This window comes from Mauremys reevesii, linkage group 2 (genome assembly GCF_016161935.1).
Source record: "Mauremys reevesii isolate NIE-2019 linkage group 2, ASM1616193v1, whole genome shotgun sequence".
Lineage (NCBI taxonomy): Eukaryota > Metazoa > Chordata > Testudines > Geoemydidae > Mauremys > Mauremys reevesii.
The window spans coordinates 33,561,537-33,585,264 of NC_052624.1; the positions used below are offsets into that span (position 1 = coordinate 33,561,537).

At 41.6% G+C, this 23,728-nt stretch overlaps 1 protein-coding gene across 2 annotated transcripts in view; it reads right to left on the minus strand.

The window, feature by feature from the left end:
• Nucleotides 1-623: 623 nt before the first annotated feature.
• The window catches only part of LOC120396762 (amyloid beta precursor protein binding family B member 1 interacting protein), a 107,729-nt gene continuing 84,624 nt past the window's right edge, over nt 624-23,728 (minus strand). The window contains exons 11-14 of one of the 2 annotated variants that reach the window (XM_039521819.1): nt 14,004-14,102; nt 13,402-13,519; nt 5,693-5,775; nt 624-3,348 (exon numbers count right to left, since the gene is read on the minus strand). In XM_039521819.1, the coding sequence (XP_039377753.1) occupies nt 2,812-3,348; nt 5,693-5,775; nt 13,402-13,519; nt 14,004-14,102 (837 nt within the window). In that variant the 3' untranslated portion in view covers nt 624-2,811. Of the gene's footprint in view, nt 3,349-5,692; nt 5,785-13,401; nt 13,520-14,003; nt 14,103-23,728 lie in introns of both variants that reach the window. The other variant, XM_039521820.1, reaches the window with a different exon arrangement.

Genomic DNA, 23,728 nt, shown 5'->3' on the forward strand with positions numbered 1-23,728 from the left:
AAGGTGTACTAATGAGAGAGCATTACATAGTGCTCTACACCCTGATCTCCCTATCTGATGCCAGATGTGTTTCATTGCCATAAATTATTGCAATTGAAGCACCAACATTGTGCCTGGTGTTGTACTTGTTAAAGCTCTTAGCTTGGTCCCAGCCTGTTATTTCAGAAGTTCTCTCTTCCTCCAGTTTCCACCATCATAGATGTGATTTAAGGGTGAGTTGGGGAGGTAGAACTACTGTGAATGATAGTTGTCAGGGTGACATGGAGGACAAATTCGGTGTTTTTAATGGGAGACCCTAAGCTGTGGAATTCTCCATTACCTCTTTCTGCTTCTAAGGCCCAATGGAAGATTGATTTTTCTAAGCAGGCTGTCTTCCAATGATGGAGGAGCAAAACAGCCCAGCAACGGTACTCTTGGAAGACAACAGCCAAGACCTGATACCATTTGAGTTGGTGAATTATAATGGGGAGGAATTTTAGTTTTCTTTTCAGACCAAAATATTGTGATCCTTAACGTTTATGACACCTAGATAAAATGGTGAGAGATGTATTAGAAATGCAGATTAGCTTTATAAAGAAGAATTAGAAATTTTTTAAAAAATCTTTTAAAAATGTTCTCATTTTAAAAAATTCTCATTTCTAATGTTTATTCTTGGAAGATCAGATGCTTTCATTCTTACTTTACATCATCAATCTGGTACCTCATTATGTACATCACTAAAACATCAACTCTGGTCATGAAATAGAGATTTTGAAACAGTTAAAGTTCTTAAACTCAGTAAAGATATAAACATACCTGCATATAGTAAACAAATGGCTAAACACCCAAGGCGTTATAACTAATCCCTGGAGTTTTCCTTTAAGTTTGCCTTTGTATTTTGAAGAAAGTTCACCTTTCACTTTTAGAACATCAGTTGTTGAATGTTTGCAAGCACAATTACAAATGTAAAGTGTGTTGCATTTAAAAATTCCCTGTGCTATAATAGATTGAGCGAGGAGATGAGGAAATGGGACAATAGTCTGAGCATTGCTCTGAGAACAGTGGACACCAGAAAAGCTGTGTAATAGTTTGTCTTCCTCATGTGTTCAGAGAAGCACCAACTTACTGTAAAATATTAACTACTTCAGGGATCTGCTGTATTATGCATTATTTTGATAACAGTGGAATAGTTTTTAAAAGAATAAAAAACATTTGATATAAAAATCAGACAGGCGTGGTGTTTTTTGAGAGGGGTTTTTATGCCAAAGGAGTGCACACAGCTAATTCTCCATCCTTCCCTAATTACTCTCCATAAAATGACACACTGTCAGGTACTTCAGAGGCAGGCACAGGCTGGGGAATCCCCCTTTAGAAGGTGGTTCTGCAATAAAGTTAATACAGCAGGCTATCTTGCAGACTCCTTGTGGGATTGGTGGACTTCTCCTTGGCCAACCACCCAAGCACGAAACCTGGAGAGCACTCCATGTGATCGCAGGGAGTCTGGCACCATGAGGTGGAGGTAGCCAAATACCCCTTTCTATATGGGCAGGAGGAGATCAATTGTTATATATTCATATCATTGTAGCCCTCATTAGTTCAGATCTTTGATGCACCGAAATCTTTCCTAGTGTAATTCCAGTTATTGATTCTATACTAAGAATGAATTGGCTTCAATTTGTTTTCCTGTTTTTCAAACACTGAAAATGCAAAAGCGTATTAATTATAGAGTCTTACAAGATAAGCTTCATAAGAGAGGGAAGAAGAAAACAGGAAGAGCCCACAAGATACCAAAGATGATGTCTTAAAATATTTTAAGTTGAATCAGATACCAGATGCCAGTGAAGATCCATGTACATTAACTTTGAGACTGTTTGTGCAGACATAAAATAGAAGAGATTTTTATTTGGGAACTAATAATGAATGTACCTTAAATGACCAAGAGAGAATTACGATGAAGCATAAATGAGGACGTGTAGAAGGAGACAAATTCATATACATGAATATTTTTAGATATAGTTTAAGACAAAAATTGTTAACCAAAGGAAAAAAAATTGTTATCTTAAAAGGATTTAGTCTAAAATTAAACAGATAAATGAAGTTTATAGACAACTGCTGTGATTGCTGAGCAAAGTAATTTTAGTTTTATATGGGGACATTTGAATTTAAACCATTTCAGTAAATGTCAAAGTGGCAGATTGTTGATGGCAAGGCACAGGTGTGCAAGGGTACGAATGAGGGGCTGCCAAAAGCCTTATTCACATTGCATCCTAGACAGAGCTGGTTGAAAATTTTTAATTAAAAAAACTTTTGTCCAAATTATAAAATTGAAAATTTTTTGACCAAAAACTGAAAACTTTAGGTGAAAAAAATTGTTGTTGAAATTTTCCATATTTTTGATTAAAATCCAGAAATTGAAAATAAAAAATGGTCAATATAGAAAAATTTGAAAAAATTTTCCATGAAAAATAATTGGCCTTTTCCAACCAGCTCTAATCCCACCACAGAGGCTGTATCTTCACTCACCAAGTGAAGGCACTAATCTAGGCTAGTACTTCTGCCACCAACCCTAGCCATCCATAGTGGGGTGAGGCACAAGGGGTTGGGCCCAACCTCTCACCTCAGCTAGGGGTGCTGGCTCAGTGAAGAGGGAGTGCATACTACCCCATCTCAAGTTGTGGTAGAGCTATCACCACCAGCATGCACTTCTGTGGACCTCCCAGGGGGAATTCTGGGTCAGGCAGAATTCCTCCAGGGACTCCTGTTCCAGCACAACCCTTACAGGACACCCCCACAATGAGAGCTGTGGTTTAAAGTCAGTCTGTCCCATAAACTTCAAGATGTGTTGCCCCTTTTCTTCTGTAGGGCTTTCATCAGATCAGACATGAGATCTGGCTGTCCACTTCCACCTCCAGATGGAGGCAGCCCCATTGACTTTGGTTCTTCTGTCCGTTCAGTGTTCACTTGCCTTTTTGGAGGAGGTGGCCCAACTTTCTTTGTCAGAGGTAGTGGCTTATTCGAGACAGAGGCCGGTGGAGGTGGAGGAGGGGGTGGTAGCAGGTCTTCACTGCTGCTGCTACAGGTGGGTGGTGGAGGAGGCACAAAATCTGGAGGATCTTCACAGAAGTCAGGTGGCGGGGGTGGCAAATCCTCTGCCATTTCAGGTGGCGGTGGTGGAAAAGTGACTGGATCTGATGTGAAAACTGCGCTTCCGCGTTTGGGTTGGGCAGGTTGAAGAGGTGTAGAGCTCACAGCTGAAGATCGCCTTTGAGGTGGTGGTGGCTTTATTGAGGCACGTTTATTCTGGTACGTCTCCGGCTGGCTGGTTGGCTGCACTGAACGGCAGCTATTAACATCATTTGGTTTCTTATCCTTTAATAAATAAAACAGAGTCGTGGTGATTGGTGTTACAGTAAGAACATTTATGAACTAATGTTGCGAAGTGATATCATTTGAATTGGCATGGAAACGCACAAGCTGATTTCAGTATTTCTCATTGTCACAGAATTAACTCCTTGTTTCAACAGAACACAGAACTCAGATGGTCTAACCAGGACTCCCCATCCTAGAAATCAAAGTGGGTTGGTGTCTTTTGTCAGCACAAAGGATATTTTGGTTTCCTTTCCCACAGCTGCCCATGAGCTTTGAAAGCTGCATTCTCACTGCAAAATACCTGTTTAGAATATTAATATATCCCCTTTTTGCACTTTCTAGCACAATGACTGGTGTTACAATGTCACAGTGGTTGCAATTAGTAAAGCCTGTAAAGGAGCTTCCATGATGTTCCAACCAGCTGTCCTTCCCTGAAAATATCAGATTTTTTTTTATATCACTAGTGTGTGTTTATCCCCAGAAGTTAAAATAACAACAAACTAAATTTGCACAATGGAAACTTGACCCAGAAGTCATCTGTTGTTCAGCAAAATTTTATATTTGTCTGCAGGGTGGACTTTCCCATATAATACAACTTTCACTGTGCTACAGATGTTCTGTAATGCTAGGAGAAGCTTGCAATTCAGTTCTCTGTGGCAGAAGGTCATTACACTAAAAGAAAAGTCCAGCTGAAGTCTGAATGAAAATTAAGCACAAAGTCAATACTAGTAGCTACAAATTAATTAAATTAGTTCTATTAAAGCTTGTGGCAGACTCATCCATTCAAATTTGCCATGATTTTATGGAATAAAAAGCAAGTGTGGATTTTTTTTTTTTGCTTTCTTCCTTTACATTATATTTTATTTTACCTTTCTGAGTCGTTGCTACTATATTTTTGGCTAATGTTAAAATAATGAGGAAGCTACATGTCGCCAATGGATAGTGACATTTAGCCACGACAGCCCTCAACAGGTGGAGCGTGGTACCAGGGGTGTACTGTAACTCTGGAGTCACAATCCCTCTTGGAGTCCAGGGAGTTACACCCCTTGGAATGCTGCATTGTGCTGCCTTTGGTGTGGTTGGCCAGCTTTGCAAGAAGATGTGAAGTGTGGGAGGGCTGTGGGGCAATATGTGCCCTTGGAAGCACACAGGGGTAGCACTCCATGGTCTATATGGGGTGCAAAAAGTGGAAGTTAATTTTGCCCCTCCTGCATCAAAGCTAGAGCTAGGGACAGTCTGTCCCTGTACATTCTTCTGCATTTGTGCCAGTAACATATATCTTTCCTCCACTTGCTTTCTGAACAAAAAGGTGGCCAAAAAATACCCACAACCCATTAAGCTCTAGTCACACTCAGCCACAAATGTACCGGTCATACAAGGGCTTTGATCACTTTTTTAAGGGAAAAAGGCAAAGCATACATCACCCATGTTACAAAAAATAAAATATAGGTTAGCAGTTCATTAGGGCTGTTTGCGCTTTGGCAGAATATTAGGTGACCTTTCATTCCAAATGTGATTGCTAGGTCACATGCTAAGGATCAGTAAAGCCCCCTGGGCAAAATCTGAACATACTCTCTCCATATTTTTAGGTGACAGCTGCTAGCTGTTAACATTTACAAGTGCCCTACCTAAGCAGAAAGTGCTTTTACGTCTATTCTTGTAAATTTGTGGAATCGTTTCCTAGGATGGAACACACAAGCCCAGTACACATTCTCAGTCCCAGCTGTACAGAGATGGTTGGCAGAAATAAACACAAATGAAATACATTAATTGGGAGATAGATTGTAGTCAGCTCTGTGCTCTGTTGTAGAGCAATAGGCTACCGTGGTGTGAAGTTCAAGACTTGAGTTTGGTTCTTCGGTCCCAGGCTGGTAGAAACTGTGAGCAGAGCACGTTCAGCCCGTTTATTAGGCGTGTCTAACAATCCCTGTGGTCAGTTAAAGAATGTTTTTTTAAAATGGGGATAGTGATACTGACCTCCTTCATAAAGCACTTTGAGATCCAATGATTTAAAATGCTTTCTAAGAGCTTAGTATTTGTAATGGCCTGTGGCTCTGAAAGAGTCTTGCATCCGAAGAAGTGGGTATTCACCCACGAAAGCTCATGCTGCAAAACGTCTGTTAGTCTATAAGGTGCCACAGGATTCTTTGTTGCTTTTACAGATCCAGACTAACACGGCTACCCCTCTGATACTTAACTGAAACAGGAGAAGGAATCAGCCATCCACCTCCCCAAATGGCAAAACCAACACACTACCCCTTAATGCTCTAGTGCTTTGAAGGGACAGAGAGTGGGTGAGGCGAAATTGAGCTGTAGTGCCCCAACAGAAACCTCTGATTTGTACCTTTGTCATCTCAGTGTGTTTCTGGGCCTCCAATCTGGCAGGAGGTATGCTCTGGAGAATCTGTCCATTTGCTTGAACAGTACCTGTTACGTCTCAAAAAGAGGAAGGAGAACACAGGTATATTGAATGTGCAGAATTAACCAGAACTCAAGCAATGAAGAATAAGAATTAACAAATCTGTTTATTTTCCAGCAGGGTACAAAAAGTTAGAATTCTCAGACAGTAATTGACCTGTCATGGATTTTACTGCATCAAAAAAGGACCATGCAGAGTTACAACATTGCCTCTTGCTTGTTTTCCACTTTTTTATTCAGTTCTGATTGACTTGCTATGAAAAACAAACAAGTGAAACCATATAGTCAAATCAATGACCATACAAATTTTACTTTAAGTGCAACTGGCAATCCTAAAGGAAACAGTATTGCAAAGATTATCAGCGTGGAATTATCAGTGTCTCAAAAGGTGATGGAGGCATGAGGGTCTCTGGATTTGACTGGTGGAAGTGGTAGGGGGAGTTAGGATGGCATAGAACTAGGCAAGAAGTTTTGTCTTTGGGCTTCAGGTTAAGCCAGGGTGGCAAGTGGGTAGAGTTAAGGATGGTATTTTCTGACCTTTCATTGGTTAAATTCTTAATTACAGTGTAACATTTTGCTAATGCTTTTAATAGTGTTTAGTTTGAGAATTTAACTGTACAATAATACATTTTTTTCCTGGATTTTTTTTAATGGAGCCTGCTTAAGTTTAGAGACAAAAGTATAATCATTCTATATGGATAAGGCTGTCAGATTTGAGGTCTTAGGATATTATGGATGGGGTCATCCCTTTTCATTAGTTGTCATTAGCTGTTAATTGATCACAGTTAACTCAAAAAAATGTAATCACACTTAATTTTTTTAATTGTGATTAATCGGACTTATAACCAGAGAATACCAATTAAAATTTATTAAATACTTTTGGATATTTTTCTACATTTTCAATATTGATTTCAATTACAACACAGAATACAAAGTGAACAGTGCTCACTTTATAGTATTATTTTTATTACAAATATATGCACTGTAAAAATTACAAAAGAAATAGTAAAATAATTGGTATTCTATTGTTAACACTGCAATAAACCACACAATATATTTTTTTAATCGCTTGACAGCCCTACTTGTCATTATTAACTCAGTTCACAGCTCTGAATCTTTGTATTTTCTCTAGGAGGGAGTTATGGGAGGCTTGAGAAACCAAATACACTGCAGAGTAGTAGTAAATGTTTGCTAGCTGGCTAAACTAAAACCCTGGAAGAGTTTTGCATGCTGTCAGTGTTGTGTAAGGGACTGTGTATAAATGTCAGTGTTGCCAAACCAAATAATGACAAAATAGAGCTTGTGGTTATTAGAAAAAACAAACTATATAGTCTAGTATGGATTAAACGAACTCTCCAGTTTAGTCTGGGGCCTTTGGAAACTTCAACATGTGAAAGAAGTAGACATACCTCCTTGATATCTGATGCATAAATTTCTGAACCTCAATAGATGGTCTAGTTTTCTTAGTGTAATTTACTATGCTGAGACCCAATGAAGATGGAAGAAAGGCCTTTCAGAGTTATAGTATCTTTATGGATTACATTTTCAGTTGAAGAAATAAGATGTGATCTACAATTTCCATATCCTGTGCTTACATCACGAGAAACATCAGTCACTGCTATTGCATGGTTACAAAACAAAGTATGATAGCTTGAGTGTCACAGGTACTCCTATCCAAGGTGCTACACTCTGAGGCCAGAAGGGACTAACATGATCATCTAGTCTGATCTCCTGCATATTGCAGACCACAGAACCTCAGCCACTCACTCCTGTAATAGACCCTTAACCTCTGACTGAGTTACTGAAGTCCTCAAATCATGATTTAAAGCCTTCAAGTTACAGAGACTTCACCATTTACACTAGTTTAAACCTGCAAGTGACCCATGCCCCACGCTGCAGAGGCAGACAAAAAAATCCCAGGTTCTCTGTCAGTCTGACCCAGGGGAAAATTCCTTCCCACCCCCAAATTTGGGAATTAGTTACACCCTGAGCATGTAGGCAATACTCACCAGCCAGACACCTGGGAAAGAATTCTCTGTAGTAACTCAAAGCCCTCCCAATCTAGTGTCCCATCACCAGCAGCTGGAGATATTTGCTGCTAGCAGTCACAGACTGGCTATTTGCCACTGTAGGCAATCTCATCATATTATCCCCTCCATAAATTTATCAAGCTTAGTCTTGAAGCCAGTTAGATTTTTTTACCCCCCCCACTGCTTCCCTTGGAAGGCTGTTCCAGAACTTCACTCCTCTGATGGTTAGAAACCTTTGTCTAATTTCAAGCCTAAACTTGTTGATAGCCAGTTTATATCCACTTGATAGGTTTGGAAAAGAAATAGAATATGTTGCTGAGGCCACATTTACATTAAAATACTACAGCAGATTCTCTAACAATGTAAGGCACAGAAAACTGACTGGAAAATAAGGACGTGATTCTCAGAGGTGCTCCCATTGAAGTTAAATGTAGTTATGAATTCGCAGGCCCTAAAACTTCTAGAAAGTCTACATCAGGGGTCGGCAACCTTTCAGAAGTGTTGTGCTGAGTCTTCATATATTCATTCTAATTTAAGGTTTCACGTGCCAGTAATACATTTTAACATTTTTAGAAGGTCTCTTTCTAGAAGTCTATAATATATAACTAAACTATTGTTGTATGTAAAGTAAATACGGTTTTTGAAATGTTTAAGAAGCTTCTTTTAAAATTAAATTAAAATGCAGAGCCCCTCGGACCGTTGGCCAGGACCCAGGCAGTGTGAGTGCCGCTGAAAATCAGCTCGCGTGCCGCCTTTGGCACACATGTCATAGGTTGCCTACCCCTGGTCTACATGATATTCTGTGACAGTGGGGGGCCACAAGCAGGTTTCAGGGGGTCTGCCAAGCAGGGCCAGTATTAGTCTAGCTAGGGCCCAGGGAAGAAAGCCGAAGTCCTGCTATGCGGGGCTGAAGCCCAGGGCCCGAGCCGTGCCACCTGGGGCTGAAGCTGAAGCCTGAGCAACTTAGCTTCACGGGGACCCCTGTGGTGTGGGGCCCCATGCATCTGCCCTGCTTGCTACCCTCTAACACTGCCCCTGGCTTTTATATGTAGAAAAACAGTTGTGGCAAAGGTGGGCCGTGAACTTTTTATAGCATGTCGGTGGGGGGGCCTCAGAAAGAAAAAGGTTGAGAACCCCTGTTCTATGATAGTTATTTCTGCATCAGAAAGCACTGAACTGTGATTTCCTTCCTAACTGAAACCCTGTAACTAGCCAGCCATAATTTATCTAACAGCCAGTTTAAGACCCAGTCCACCAAAACAGTTAAATGTGTGTCACTTTAGCCACAGGACTAGTCATTGAGACTAACTGTGCTCAAGTGCTTCTTGGATCAGAGTTTTAATGAGTATTGAGTATCCCGCAATACATGTCTGAGCATAGAGGTTTTTAGTCCTGGCATTTGGACATAAAATTGCTGCACTTGTCCATTTAGCAAATAGGTGCTATGAATATGATGTGCAAAGTTCCAAGTATTAACAATAAATGACTTGATTAGAAGATTTACAGATCACACAACTTTAACAAACAGAGAAGCAAGACCAAACTCTGCTGTGCCATTGAGTTCACTAAGGCTACACATGATGCAAGTCAGAGTAGAACTTGGCCGGTGGTATTTTTATGTATGCTTTTATGTGCTTGTTATGTATTCATTGAAATAAATCTACTTAATTCCAAGTGCCATGCTGATTATGGGCACTATATTGAATATTTGTTAGAAATTCAACAAGGAGCTTCCATAAGCTGATACAATCAATCATGTGGGCCACTAGGCACAAGTCAGTGGGTGCAAGCACTCTGCAGAGAGATTGGTGGACCAGCTGGGATCCATAATCCAGCTGCTTAGCTGGGGGACACATTTTTCCTACTTGGTGTGTGAAGTCTTTCTATGAATGGGCCTGAAGAACAATTCACAAACAGTGGGAGCTTTTGGGTCAGTCTGGTCAAAAATGTTCTAATCTCCAATCCTGCTGAACCTAGAAGGGGAGAGGGTGGATAGATGTGGGGCACCGTATCCTGGCCCTCGCCACGCAGTGGACCTATCTGGCAAAATGATATAATCAGGAAGTCAGGGAATAGCTAAATGGAAACCTGCTGCCAGTGCCTCCTGGCAGTAATGGCTTTGTCTCTATTTTCCAAATGGCATAAGTCTTAAGGGCACCATTTGGCACTTGATCCCCAACCCGCTATACACAAGGACAGCCACCCAAAGCATGCTCTGGTACATCAGTGAAAATCCAGAGTAATTCCATGCTGCCTTCTCGCTCTAATTTTGTTTTCTAGTCTTTCCAAAGTTCAAACAAAATTATCAACAGTTTTTTAAATTGGCAAATTTTTGTCCAAAGCAGAATACAAAATGCCCTGTATAGCAACAGACCTCTTGCACAATTACATCTAGGGAACAGCAGCAGCCTTGGTCTCTTGAACACCCTCATGTGCTGGCGAAATTATACACAGTGTGTTCAACCATATGAAGATTAATGTAGCAAGACAGAGATGAAAACAACATATTGCATGAGATGACTTTGGCACAAAGGACCCTTAAAAAAACCACAGACTCTACAGTTTGGGTGTTTACAGATACCACAAATGTTTGCCACAATGTTCCAATCACCATACATGCTACAAATGAGATGTGAGAACAGGAAGTTCCACCTGCCATCTGAGCAATGCTTCAGCTGTTATTGAGGCTGATTAAATAAAACTCCCTCCCATGTTAGTGCAGGAGTGTAGATTGCTATTAATTCCAACTAATACTGTGAATGGCAGTTTGAAAAAAATATTCAGCCCCATTTTAGAATGTCAGCCAACAGCTGCTCATTGTTAGACATTCCATATGATAAAAAGGAAGGGGGGGGGGGAACTAAGTTCTGGCCACATCTAATTTGCTGTATTTTATGATGGGCTAGTGTGATAGATGCTAGCAGAGTGTATGTATAGTCCCAATAACCTGCTTGCACTAGAATGCTAATAACCCTCAATAGGTAAGTCTACAGTGATATCAGTTAATAAGATCTTTCAACAGGTATATAACCATTTACTATGAGCCATTCTTTCAGATGAATAGGCAGTGGAAGTGTTGGCTTGTACTGCTTCTAGTCTATATTTGAACATGTTATGTATGAAATTAATCTGTATCACCACTGTAGGTCATTTATATTTTGATTGTGTTCCATTGTGTGTGTCTGTTTGTGTATATAATTTGCACACACACATCCATATAAGGGGCTCTGGGTTGTGGGGGAGGCTCAGGGCTGGAGCAGGGGAGTGGGGCGCGGGCTTACCTTGGGCGGCTCCCAGTCAGTGGGGCAGCGGGAGTGCTAAGGCAGCTTCCTGCCTGCCCTGGCACCGCAAACTGCACTGTGCCCTGGAAGTGGCCAGCAGCAGGTCTGGCTCCTAGGCGGAGGCACACAAGTGGCTCCGTGAGGCTCTTGTCTGCAGGCACCTCCCCCCACCCCAGCTCCCATTGGCTGGTTCCTGGCCAATAGGAGTGCAGAACTGGTGCTCGGGGTGGGGACAGCACGTGGAGCCTTGTGGCCCTCCCACCTAGGAGCCAGACCTGCTGCTGGCTGCTTCCGTGGCACAGCACGGTGTCAGAACAGGTAAGAACTAGCCTGCCTTAGCTGGGCAGCACTGCCGATGGGACTTTTAACGGCCCACGCGGTGGAGCTGACCAGAGCTGCTGCGACCCTGTGCCTTACATTCCGCAACCCAGTATTGGCTCGTGACCGGCAGTTTGAAAACCACTGCTCTAGAAGACAGCTATCCTTCTGCTGCGAGAGACACGGTGTTTTGTGTGATCATCGATTATGACCTATGCCTGGATTCTTGTCAATGGTCAAAACCATAGAGGTGCATATGCTCAAGTAAGCCCTGCTCCTGTTTTGGGATCTGCTAGCATGGATTCCTGCACTTGTGTGGAAACCCACTGAAATCAGTCATTGTTCTGTTGCCTTCAGTGTACTCCCCATCACAATATCAAATCCGACTCAACCCGCCACCCCTACACCATCCCTCCAGCAGCTGTCCCACGCCTCTCAAATGGAGTTCCCCTTGACTCTGGAACTCAGTCCCTTCACTGGTCCCCAGGAACCTGAACTTTTCCAGGCATGCTGCTGCCCCCAAGCATTTGGGGCAAAGGGAGGTAAGGCCTGGGGAAGGTATCTGGAGAATTCTGGAGTGGGATGATTTTATTGATTTATTTAGTGTTGTGATGGGGGAATGTGGAAGGTGACAATACTGGTGGGCTGGGGACAGTTTGTTTAATTTGATTTGATTTTAACTGGTTTTAAAGACATTATGTATCTTATTTTTTTAAAAGGGGGCCCAGAACACTTTTTGTAACAAATAAAATATATTTCAAATGTGTGAAGTAAAAACAGTAGTGCCGGTTACTATTGTCATACCCTGTTATGCCTCTTCAGCAACCTTCTTCAGGCTGCGCCCCCCCCAGCTTTGGGCTCACCTCTGTCAAGGAGATCCCCAGGAGTCAGAGGTGTGACTTGGTTGGTTGGTTTTTTGCTTTGGTTTGGTATTTTTGGGAAAATTAAAAGCACAAAGATGGGGGTGGGGAGTGGGAAGCCCAGGAGGGAGGGTGGTTGGGTGCTGCCACTAAGGGGTGGCAGGTCTGTGTGCGTGTGTGAGTTGCAGAGTGAGACCCCCACCCCACACACACACACCCTGCAGCAGTAGCCTGGCCCATGGAGACAGCTGGTTCAATTTTCCCCACTTGAGGCATTGCGACCTGGGGGCCCTGCCACTCTGCCAGCAGGGCAGCCAGGCCAAATCTGAGTGGCACTGTGACCTCGGCCTTGGTGAATGGGATCACGATGCCCAGCATGGGAAGCTGAGCCCAGCCAACCCCCCAGGACAGGAGCTACTGCAACTGGAACATATTCTGGCTTTCTTGCATTTTCTCTCTCCCCCCCCCCACTTTTAATGTCATGACCCTTTGTACCCTTTCATGATCCTCTAAGCCCCCCCCCCCCAGTTTGGGAAACACTGCTCTACAGTGATAAACGGGCAACAGAAAAGCAACAGATCTACTGTATGTAAAGTTAGAAATTACCCCCATGCTGCCCCCTTGTGACTGTGCTGTAGTGAAGATGAGTTTGCTAAAGACTCTGGGGCCCCTTGTTCCACGTTGCGATGGAAATAGCGTTCTCTTCCTTATCTCATTCTCATTGTTAGATAGAGTGGCTCATTGCTGTCCTGATCACTTCTTGGAGTGGCAACAGCATTATCCTCAGAAAAGTCCACTGGAGCAACCGTTCCAAGAGTGACAGTGTAGAGATGAAGAACACGTCTTTCTCTGAATGAGAGACTACAGGATCTTGAACATTTAGTCAAGAGGAGGCATAGCGAAGGGGAACCCGTACATGGAAGCCACCAGAAAAGCATTCTATGAAATGTGCCAGGAATGCATGTTAACTCTATTCTGCTCTGGGTGACTTATGTTCAAAGATGTGAACTTATCTCCTGTAGCAGTATACCATAGCTAGGGGTTACAATTGTGGGCCAGAACAAAAAGTCTTATTACTAAACTTATGGGACAGAAAATCCTCAGCACTCTTGCCTAAGGTTTAACCATGTCAAACAGTGTAGATACCTGTCAAGGATGATCCTGCAGTGACAGCTGGTTTCACAGTCGCCAGGTTTGCCCATCCAGAGGCCAAACTGGCCCTCTGTACTGCGCGTTTGTAGTTATCATACAGTGTCTTGCCATACTGGGGAAATAAAGCGCACCTTTAATCCTGGAGCAGAGTCAACGCAACTGTCTGCATGTCCAAACACACATTTGCTGTGAGCTGCTTTTTTTTGAATCCTTTCCCAAATTTTGTTAGAAAGCAGCTATTTCTACAAATACTGAGCCTGAATCTGTAGTGGGACACGCCAGAGAGAATCCCTACACCTGTATAGAGTCTATTGACCCCTGCACCCTATTGATTTCAATGGGATTCTGCCCTAGGATCCACTCAATGCAAGATAACTGCTTAAAATAATACTATAGCACTGTATGCTTCAAAGCACTTTGTAAAGGAGATGGGGGGAAGCCTGGGGGGTGTCTATTTGGTGTCATCCCACAGCAAGAAACAGTGGCAGATACAGAAGCTAGGATCAAGCCACTTATTGTACACTGACTGGATGCAGTGAGCTTCAATGACAGCCAGTTAGTTGAGGGAGGTGAGGGGGAGTTGTCTTCATTCTCACCTTGGCAATTCTGATTCCTGTTATCCACTGCTGTAGAGTCCACTGGTCATCACAGCATAAATACTTGATATATTGTGACTCCTTTTGAATCTGGGGATGCTGGAATGAATAATTCTTGCAGTTAGAAACCTACATATATCAGGCAAAATGTAAAAAAGTCAAAGCCTCGTATGGTGATTGCAATGGGAACAATGACTTTCTAGAGCATGTTAACATGAAGATGACAATTATCCATGTGTAAAAAATGAAATCACAAACTTTGGCACACAGGGATTAACATTTGTAGCATCTGCTTATAACAAATGTAACAGGCTGTAAGAGAGGTCTGCAATGTAAATACCTGAGTTTTAGAAAGCTAAAATGTGACCTACAGGTCAATAAAGTCTAGCAATGTCATGGTTCAGTGCCTAGCGCTCAATGTGTAAACAGAGGAAGTCTGTTGCAATCTGTAACACATGCAGCCTGAAAGTGCAACGTGATTATCATTTCTAAAGAGCATATTTAATCTGGATAAGCACAGACCATCAGCTGAAACAGATTTTTGTCTTCAGACTCATTGTCTACCTGTGAGTCTAGCTCTAGCGCTAGTCCAAGGTTTTGTTCTATGCCCCTTTATCCTTTGTACCTCTCACCAACACTGCCGCAAAATTCCATCCTATTGTATCTATAGGATTATACATAATGCAACACCATCAAACGTAACCACTTTTTCCAGGGCACGTAAATCCTTTGATTCTTTGAAGTGGTTCTGGAACCCTTACTGCTACTGCTCAACACTGACATATCCCTATAGTTCAGAGTCTGCTACAAATTTCAGTCAGCTTGCTTGCCTGAAAATTGCACCTACTGATTTTAGATTTTGAAGGAACTAGTCTCCAATGCTACAGTCCAGTAGGATGTAAACCCCGGGCAGCTCTGAAACTCTAGGGCAGGAGATTTCTGCTACCATCTATTGGTGAACAAGGAGATGAGACAGGATGAGCAGACCTTATTTGCATGTTTGTTATCCGCCCTCCCAGTGTGAACGTTGGTTGTTCTGGTTAAAATTAAAGTGCTGGATGTAGGGGGGGGGAATTAAATGTTATCCTATTGTGTGACAAAAGGGCATAAAACTGTACTTATTATGCCCTGAGAGGAGTTGCCATAACCCAAACTATTGCACAGCTGGGCAGTACAGCTAGTCACACGGGGTTCCTACCTTGTGAGAAGTAAATCTCTTGTGGCCAGGACTGTGCTCAAGGGTCCTTTGTCACTGAACCTCTTCCATAGTGCAATGATAGAACTGAGTTAACTCTGGTAAGGACCTATGTCTGTCACCTACATAGCACCTCTAGAGCAGCACTCACTGTCGCTGGGTTCGGAGTCCGAGGACCTGCATCCTGGTAAGATATGATGCAGAGGTAGTACTAAGGCAGTACTTCCTCCTTGGGGCCAGAGATGAGCCTGCCTGACTGTACTCCCACACTCCAGAACTAACCCCTGACCAAAAAAAACCCCAAACCCATGAGTGGGTGGGGTACATGGGGTGCACCAGTGAGAAAGCAAGGTGTTAAAGGGACATGCACCTCTACCTCGATATAACGCTGTCCTCGGGAGCCAAAAAAATCTTACCACGTTATAGGCATTTTATCGAACTTGCTTTGATCCGCTGGAGTGCGCAGCCCCCCCCCCCCGAGCGCTGCTTTACCGCATTATATCTGAATTTGTGTTATATCGGGTCGCATTATATCTGGGTAGAGGTGTATGTCCATTGGCTGTTCACATCATCGGGTGGGGAAACTGAGGCAAGGGATTACTGCCAAAGAGACTGTGTGGGTGAGTGTTTTACCTACTACTCATATAAACGTATGAATGACTTACTGTATGTTGCTGTGTTTCCCAAAATTAATGCGGTATTCCTTTCCCCTAATAACGTTTTCTTTGTCTTATACACAAAGTTGGTGCATGTCAGATGGGAAGCATTGCCAGTTAAGGGTGCACAGAGGTTTCTGGGTAGGGGTTCAAGCTTGTGGTTAATTCTAGGAGGAACCCCTAGATATTTGAACCTGGCCATTTTTGCTGCTGACAACTGCTGATAGAAGGGCTCAAGGACATTATCACTGGCTTATTTCACTGCTTCTATCCAAGTGCACTGTTGGTGGTTTATCCTGCAAAACTCCAACTCAGAACATCCACGGTCCAATTCAGTTTTCTGGTGTGAAGAACATCTCCAAACCAGAGCCCCTCTCATACAGGGGACTAGAATGGACATATGGATAATTTCAACTCTTGATGCTTCTTTCACAAAATACCAGGGAATTTTTGGTCTGACTTGTAATATTCTATTCAGTCCAGCAGATGGCATCAAATACTTTTCAATGGTTATACAGCACTGGTGGATGATGATGCTACCAAATGGCCAGGCACATACGCTGAGAAAGAGGGTCCTCTCTTCCCACCAAAATGAACAACAGTTCGATGATCCTGTGAGTCTCCCTCAGTTTTTCAAATACCACATTTAATATCACTTATAAGGACTTCCTGAAAGGAAATTTGTAATTAACCTAAATAACTTGGACAAACATTGGGAGAAGCTTGCTCACTGGAATCAACAATGCTGAAAAGGAAGTAGCATGACTGTGCCAGCTAAGCATTGCCGTAGTTTAGGGGTGATGAAGAGCCATAATGTTCAAGAGAACTGAGATGGACTCAGCCTCAAGAATGCCTCACAGCGTTACCCAGCACACAGCAAGCACACCTCCAGGCTCAGTGCACACTGTGTCAGGAAAGCTCCCTGCAACGATCAGATGGCAAAGCAAAAACATCTTTCTTCTCTGAAGAGGTTTATTTCCCTTTTCCTTGGAAACATCCATCAATCAAGTGAATTATAAAGGACGACAAGTCAAAAAGCACCTCCTCAGATGCCATGGCTCCAGTGAAAAGTGAGAACATCCAAGCAAACTCCAAAGAAGCAGAAAGGGAGATCAGGCATTATGTTAAAAGCCTCAAAAAATCCTATAGGGCCTGACAAATAATCTAGAACAGATTTTATTACATTTCAGTGCACTATATTTCTATAGCATAGATCTCTCAGTGATTAATAAAGGTGGGGAGGTAGTATTATCACCATTTTATAGATAGGGAAACTGAAGCACATATTGGCTAAGGGCCTGATTTTCAGAAGTGTTGAAATTCCACATGAAATCAGAAAGAGCTGCAGGTTCTCAGCCCCTCTGAAAATTAGGCCTTTGAGGGACTTGCCAAAGATCACCCAGAAAACCAGTAAAAGGGTCAGGAATAGAACCTAGGCCCTCTCCACTCCAAGGGCACTCTGGTTTCTTTCCAAGTGTCATGTAACACGTTGTGTCCCTCCCAAGCATTATTTGTATAGATAAAGAATAAGGAAACACTTGAATATAAAGACCTTATTTTTCAAGAAGCTGAACAAAACCAAAAAGGTTCTACACAGATGAATTTAAAGTATAAAGTAAACCTTATGCCTTAGAAAACAAAATAGAACACACTGAAAACCTACAGTGAAATAGGAACCGAAAGATGTGGTTTCTATGCCTTGTGTAGACTGACTAAAACAAGTGTGTGTGTGTGTGTGTGTGTGTGTGTGTGTGTGTGTGAGTGTGTGTGTGAGTGTGTGTGTGTGTGTGTGTGTGTGTGTGTGTGTGTGTGTGTGAGAGAATATCTCAATAACATGTTATCTTTCTTCACCTTCTTCCAACCATGAAAATGGAAAGTAAGCTATAGATAGGCAGGTATCTCATGGACTTCCTTGCCCAAAAATGTGTAAAGCTAGTTACTTACCTAAAGCTTCTGAGAGGTGTTACTGTCTATGAAACTGAGCACTGATCCACAAACTGATGGCTTTGGAGTTAGCCACTGCTGGCATTTTTGGCCAATTGCTTTTGGGTACCTTCTTGTTTTTTAGGTGCCCATTTTGAGATCCCTTGAGGAGTGGTTTTCAGAAATGCTGAGCATCTGCTACAACTGAAATCAATGGGAATGGTGTGTGCTCAACACTTTGGAAAATTAACCCCAAAGTATCAAGTTGGACACCCAGATAAAAGTGTGGCTAATTGCTTCTAAATCCAGTTACTCCTGACTCCACATATTCCCTGCAACCAGAATACCAGCCTGGAGGCTTGCCTGATTTACCTAAAATGTGCAAAGAATCTGCTTATCTAAAACGACTGCATTGCCATAAGGTAATTCTGCTTCTGACTTACACTTCCCTAGTGACTGAAGCAATACTTTTGGTTTAACTTTTTTTTTTTAAATGATAGTTACTGTTAACTAAAGAGAATAACTTTTCAGAGAAAAGAAAAAGCATTTATTATATCCCTTCCCTCACACTGCCTCTATATTGTTTAGGCACCAATCCTGCAAAAACTTACACACTTAGACTGTGAGCTCTTCAGTGCAGGGCCCTGTTTCCCTACAATCTCTGAAACAGCTTATTAATAAATAAATTATCTTTTTACATTTGCTTTTTTCAGGTTATTAGTGGAGGACTGATTTTAATTTAAATACTCACCTGAAATGTTGATGTTAAAGGATTAAATTGTTTCAGATGAAGAGGCAAAAATGCTCTCTTGTTCTGTATCCTTTTCGTTTCCTTTCTGACTCTCTTACATCATCTTATCTCTCAAATGCACTTACTTCTCACTTTTACATTTTTAAAAGGGTGTCCTACAGAGTGTATACTTTATAGGCATCTGTGAGGGGATATGTTAGGTGTGGAAGAGGAGAGAACCAGCAGTGGACCAAACTAAGGACCAAATTATCTGATGGAGTAACTCCATTATAGGGAAAAAAAAGTTACTTGAGCAGAGAATTTGGCTCTAAAATTCTTGTGAACATTAGAGATCTGAGAGAGATGTGGCAGATCCAGAGGATACCAAGAAAGCTACAATGGGCTACAAGGGAAAATGTACACAGCTGCAGAAATGGAGTATGATGATGCCCTTGTCTCAGTTTATCCCCAGGAAACCATTTTGTTTCATCCTAGATTAATTCAGCATTATGCACCATTACCTTCAGATTACTCAAGCAAAACCAGCACCAATAAACCATAATTAAATTCACTCAGTCTCAGACACATCAGGCTGACTAAACCAGTCAATTTGCATATAGATTACCTTGCTATTTGTCTGTTTTGAAGGATTTTTCATCATGGCATGAGATAACCGGCTTCAGGACTGGTGAATACCCTCACACAGACACAAAATAAACACTATAATGTTCAAGGTTTCTGTTAAATACAATGGAAAATTTCACCAAGGTGATGAACTGACCCTTCTTGCCAAGGTGGGTCCCTCTGGCTTTGGAACGGTTTCAACTAGGGCTGTCGATTAATCACAATTAACTCACACGATTAACTCAAAAAATTAATTGTGATTAAAAAAAGGAATCACGATTAATTGCACTGTTAAACAATAGAATACCAATTGAAATTTATTAAATACAGTATTTTGGATGTTTTTCTACATTTTCAAATATATTGATTTCTATTACAACACAGAATAAAAAGTGTACACTGCTCACTTTATATTATTTTTATTACAAATATTTGGCACTGTAAAATGATAAAAGAAATAGTATTTTTCAATTCATTTCATACAAGCACTGTAGTACAATCTCTTTATTGTGAAAGTGTAACTTGCAAATATAGGGGTTTTTTGTTACATAACTGCACTCAAAAACAAAACAATGTAAAACTTTAGAGCAGGGGTCGGCAACCTTTCAGAAGTGGTGTGCCGAATCTTCATTTATTCACTCTAATTTAAGGTTTTGCGTGCCAGTAATACATGTTAACGTTTTTAGAAGGTCTCCTTCTATAAGTCTATAATATATAACTAAACTATTCTTGTATGTAAAGTAAATAAGGCTTTTAAAATGTTTAAGAAGCTTCATTTAAAATTAAATTAAAATGCAGAGCCCCCCCGAACTGGTGGCCAGGACCCAGGCAGTGTGAGTGCCACTGAAAATCAGCTCGCGTGCTGCCTTCGGCACCCATGCCATAGGTTGCCTACCCCTGCTTTAGAGCCTACAAGTCCACTCAGTCTTACTTCTTGTTCAGCCAATCGCTCAGACAAACAAGTTTGGTTACATTTATGTAAGATACTGCTGCCTGCTTCTTATTTACAATGTCACCTGAAAGTGAGAACAGGTGTTAGCATGGCACTTTTGTAGCTGGCGTTGCAAGGTATTTACGTGCCAGATATGCTAAACATTCATATGCACCTTCATGCTTCTGCCACTATTCCAGAGAACATGCTTCCATGCTGATAATGCTCATTAAAAAAATAATTCATTAATTAAATTTGTGACTGAACTTCTTGGAGGAGAATTTTGTGTCTCCTGTTCTGTTTTACTCCCATTCTGCCATATATTTCATGTTATAGCAGTCTTGGATGATGACCCAGCACATGTTCGGTTTAAGAACACTTTTACAGCAGATTTGACAAAATGCAAAGAAGGTACTAATGTAAGATTTCTAAAAATAGCTACATCACTCGACCCAAGGTTTAAGAATCTGAAGTGCCTTCCAAAATCTAAGAGGGACGAGTCAGGTGTGGAGCATGCTTTCAGAAGTTTTAATAGAGCCACACTTAGATGCAGAAACTACAGAACTTGAACCACCAAAACAGAAAAGCAACCTTCTGCTGGTGGCATCTGACTCAGATGATGAAAATGAACACACTTCATTCCAATTTACTTTGGATCGTTATGCAGAACCCATCATCTGCCTAGACGCATGTCCTCTGGAATGGTTGTTGAAGTATGAAGGGACATATGAATCTTTAGCGCATCTGACACATAAATATCTTGCTATGACAGTTACAACAGTGCCATGTGAATGCCTGTTCTCACTTGCAGATGACATTGTAAACAAGAAGCGGGCAGCTTTATCTCCAGCAAATTGTAACCAAACTTGTTTGTCTGAACGATTGGCTGAAATAGGACTGAGTGGACTTGTAGGCTCTGAAGTTTTACATTGTTTTGATCTGAATGCAGTTATTTTTTGTACATAATTCTACATTTGTAAGTTCAACTTTCATGATAGAGATTGTATTACAGTACTTGTATGAGGTGAGTTGAAAAATACTATTTCTTTTGTTTTTTACAGTGCAAATATTTGTAATAAAAAATAAATATAAAGTGAGCACTGTACACTTTGTATTCTGTGTTGTAATTTAAATAATTATATTTGAAAATGTAGAAAACATCAAAAAATAATTGGTATTCTATTATTAACAGAGTGATTAATCGTGATTAATTTTTTAAATCGCTTGACAGCCTTAGTTTCAACCTAACAGTATGAAATGACTGTTGATGATGATGTACATGCTGTTCCCAATGCAATCCCCAGATAATGTAGTAGGAGAGCCATATTTCAGGGACAGCTGCTTTAGATTTATATTGTATAGGTGCTATCCCACATAGTGCTGGACACTCTCGGCTTGTGCACTCACTACAGACGTGAGAGGTAACTTCTTTCAGTGGTTGCTAAAAATGGACTTCCTGGAGAAGTATGAGCAGAAGTTTTTGCTTCCCTTTCATTTCTGAGTAGCCAGAGCTGTCAGCAAAAGCGGGTGATTTGGAAAGCTGTGTTACTATGGGGTTTGTTCTTTCTGCCATGCTCTGCATGGCAATAGGAGAGGTATCCTTGTTTGGATACAGGTTTGAATGAAATGTTTCTTTCCAGCTGGCTGTGCATCCCTTTTCTCGTCTGTATTGGAGATCAGGAGAGCTTCCTTGGACCGTACCATTAGTGTCCTGTTATATGCATGGGTGGCCAGAGGCTGTTTTATTATTGTTAGATTGTTTGGAGAGGAACTTCTAACACCAGCACCCCGCCATTGATATAAAAGGAGAGCCAAGGATTAGAACTAACATGTGCAATACCCCCATTTGACCGCGAAAGGGAAAAGGTCTGATGTTAAGATAAAGGGTGGTGCCCTTTAAATTTTGGCCGGTGTTAAGTAATGGTTAGTTGAGCAAGATGGAATTATCTGCATGCTTTGTCGTGCAGCTCCTACAAGGGTTCGTTCCTTCTGAGGTTTTATTTTTTAATAGGTTGTGTTGTTTTTCTTATGTGTAACTTTTCCTTTAAGGAACGGAGGCCTGATGGGATGCCTGGTTCACACGTAAAAGGCCTGTTCCAGTGGTTAGTCTCATTTTATTGAGAGTTATGTCCCAGCATAGGCCAAGTGGGTAAGAGGAGAAAAATATCTTTCAAGCTTTATGGTTCCTCAAATGCCTGAGGATACATGCTGACTCTATCCATAAGCCTAGGCAGAGCCCTTTCCCTACCCTACACTATCTTCCCAGGGTTCCAAAATACATTAGTTCCACTTTACTGCTCAGGAATTGATAGAGGCAGCTAAATGTGACTTCAGCTTTCTCGTAGATGCTGATTAGCCACCTGGGCTCCTTTCAGTTAGACAAGCCCAGCTGGGCTTGTCTCTGTCTAATAGTGGTGGGCATTAGGAAGTAGCTATTTGTTCCATCACCTCAGACTCTTTCTGAATCATCCTGACAGGAAACTTCTGAATAAGCTAAACAAAATGTTCTCTCTTTCACTAGAAGACACTCAGAAGTGCTCTTGAGAAACCTCTAAGATACTGGTCAACTAGCTTTTACCTTCATTATCTCCTGAGGTGTCGTGATGATTCAAATGGGAAAAAAAATCACTGAAAGGAATAGCTTCCTCTGTGCTCAGGGCTAAAGCATGTTTAATGCAGCTCTGCAGTGACTGGAAAAAGTCGGGAAGCTGCATTCACAACTCATCACAGTTCTATCAGAAAAGATTCTCCGAACATAAGAGGTTATAACTAAAGGGGCACATCCTCCTTTGATAGAATTCCCACCTTCCCTTTCCAGAAACACTTGACAGTCCTACACATACACACAGGAAGATGGTAAGAAACTCTGCTCCTTGCCTTAATCATCTCTTGAGATCCCTTCCATCCCTAAAGACACACGAGATCATAAAATAAAAGAAAGCAATATTTCTTTCAGGGTATACTTCATCACACTGATATTGCGGGGGAGAATCTCTGGAGTCAGGTACTAGTTCTGTTGCTTGGATCTAGTCATCTGGTAAGATGGCTCAGTGATGTTTTGGGTTTATTTTGGGGGTGGGAGTGGGTAGGGTGTATGCATGTGATTTCTTCACAACTAACATTCATGTTGTTTTATGTAGCTTTATCACAGGCTGTTCTGTTAGCCATTCATCCCCTTTGTATGAATGATGGGCCCTTTCAATATCTTTGAAGTATGTGTGAGCATAAGCTTAAAAGGTGTGGATGTGAAACCAATATCGTAGCCCATATTTTAGTCTTACTAAAATGAGGTCTGGAGAAATCAACTATCCAAAAAATAGTCTCCTTTCACATATAGGTTAATGCCACTGTCTGTCATCATTGCACCTGAATGTACGCACAAGACTATTCCTTTCCATTAATTCATCTTGGACACTATCACAGAATGAAAGACATCTCATGTCGTGATTAGTCAGTGATGACACTCTAAGATGGTTTGTTCTCCTTTGGCAACTCAGGACAAGTTGCCCCCTGCAGGATAATCTCACCTAGAACACTTGCACATGAATACTAAACCAAACTAGGAGATGAGCAATTCACCAGTATAAACTTTGTGATAGCTCTACTCCCATTTTCACACTTTGATATGTCACCAGCATCCACTCAACCTAAAAACAGCCCAACGGT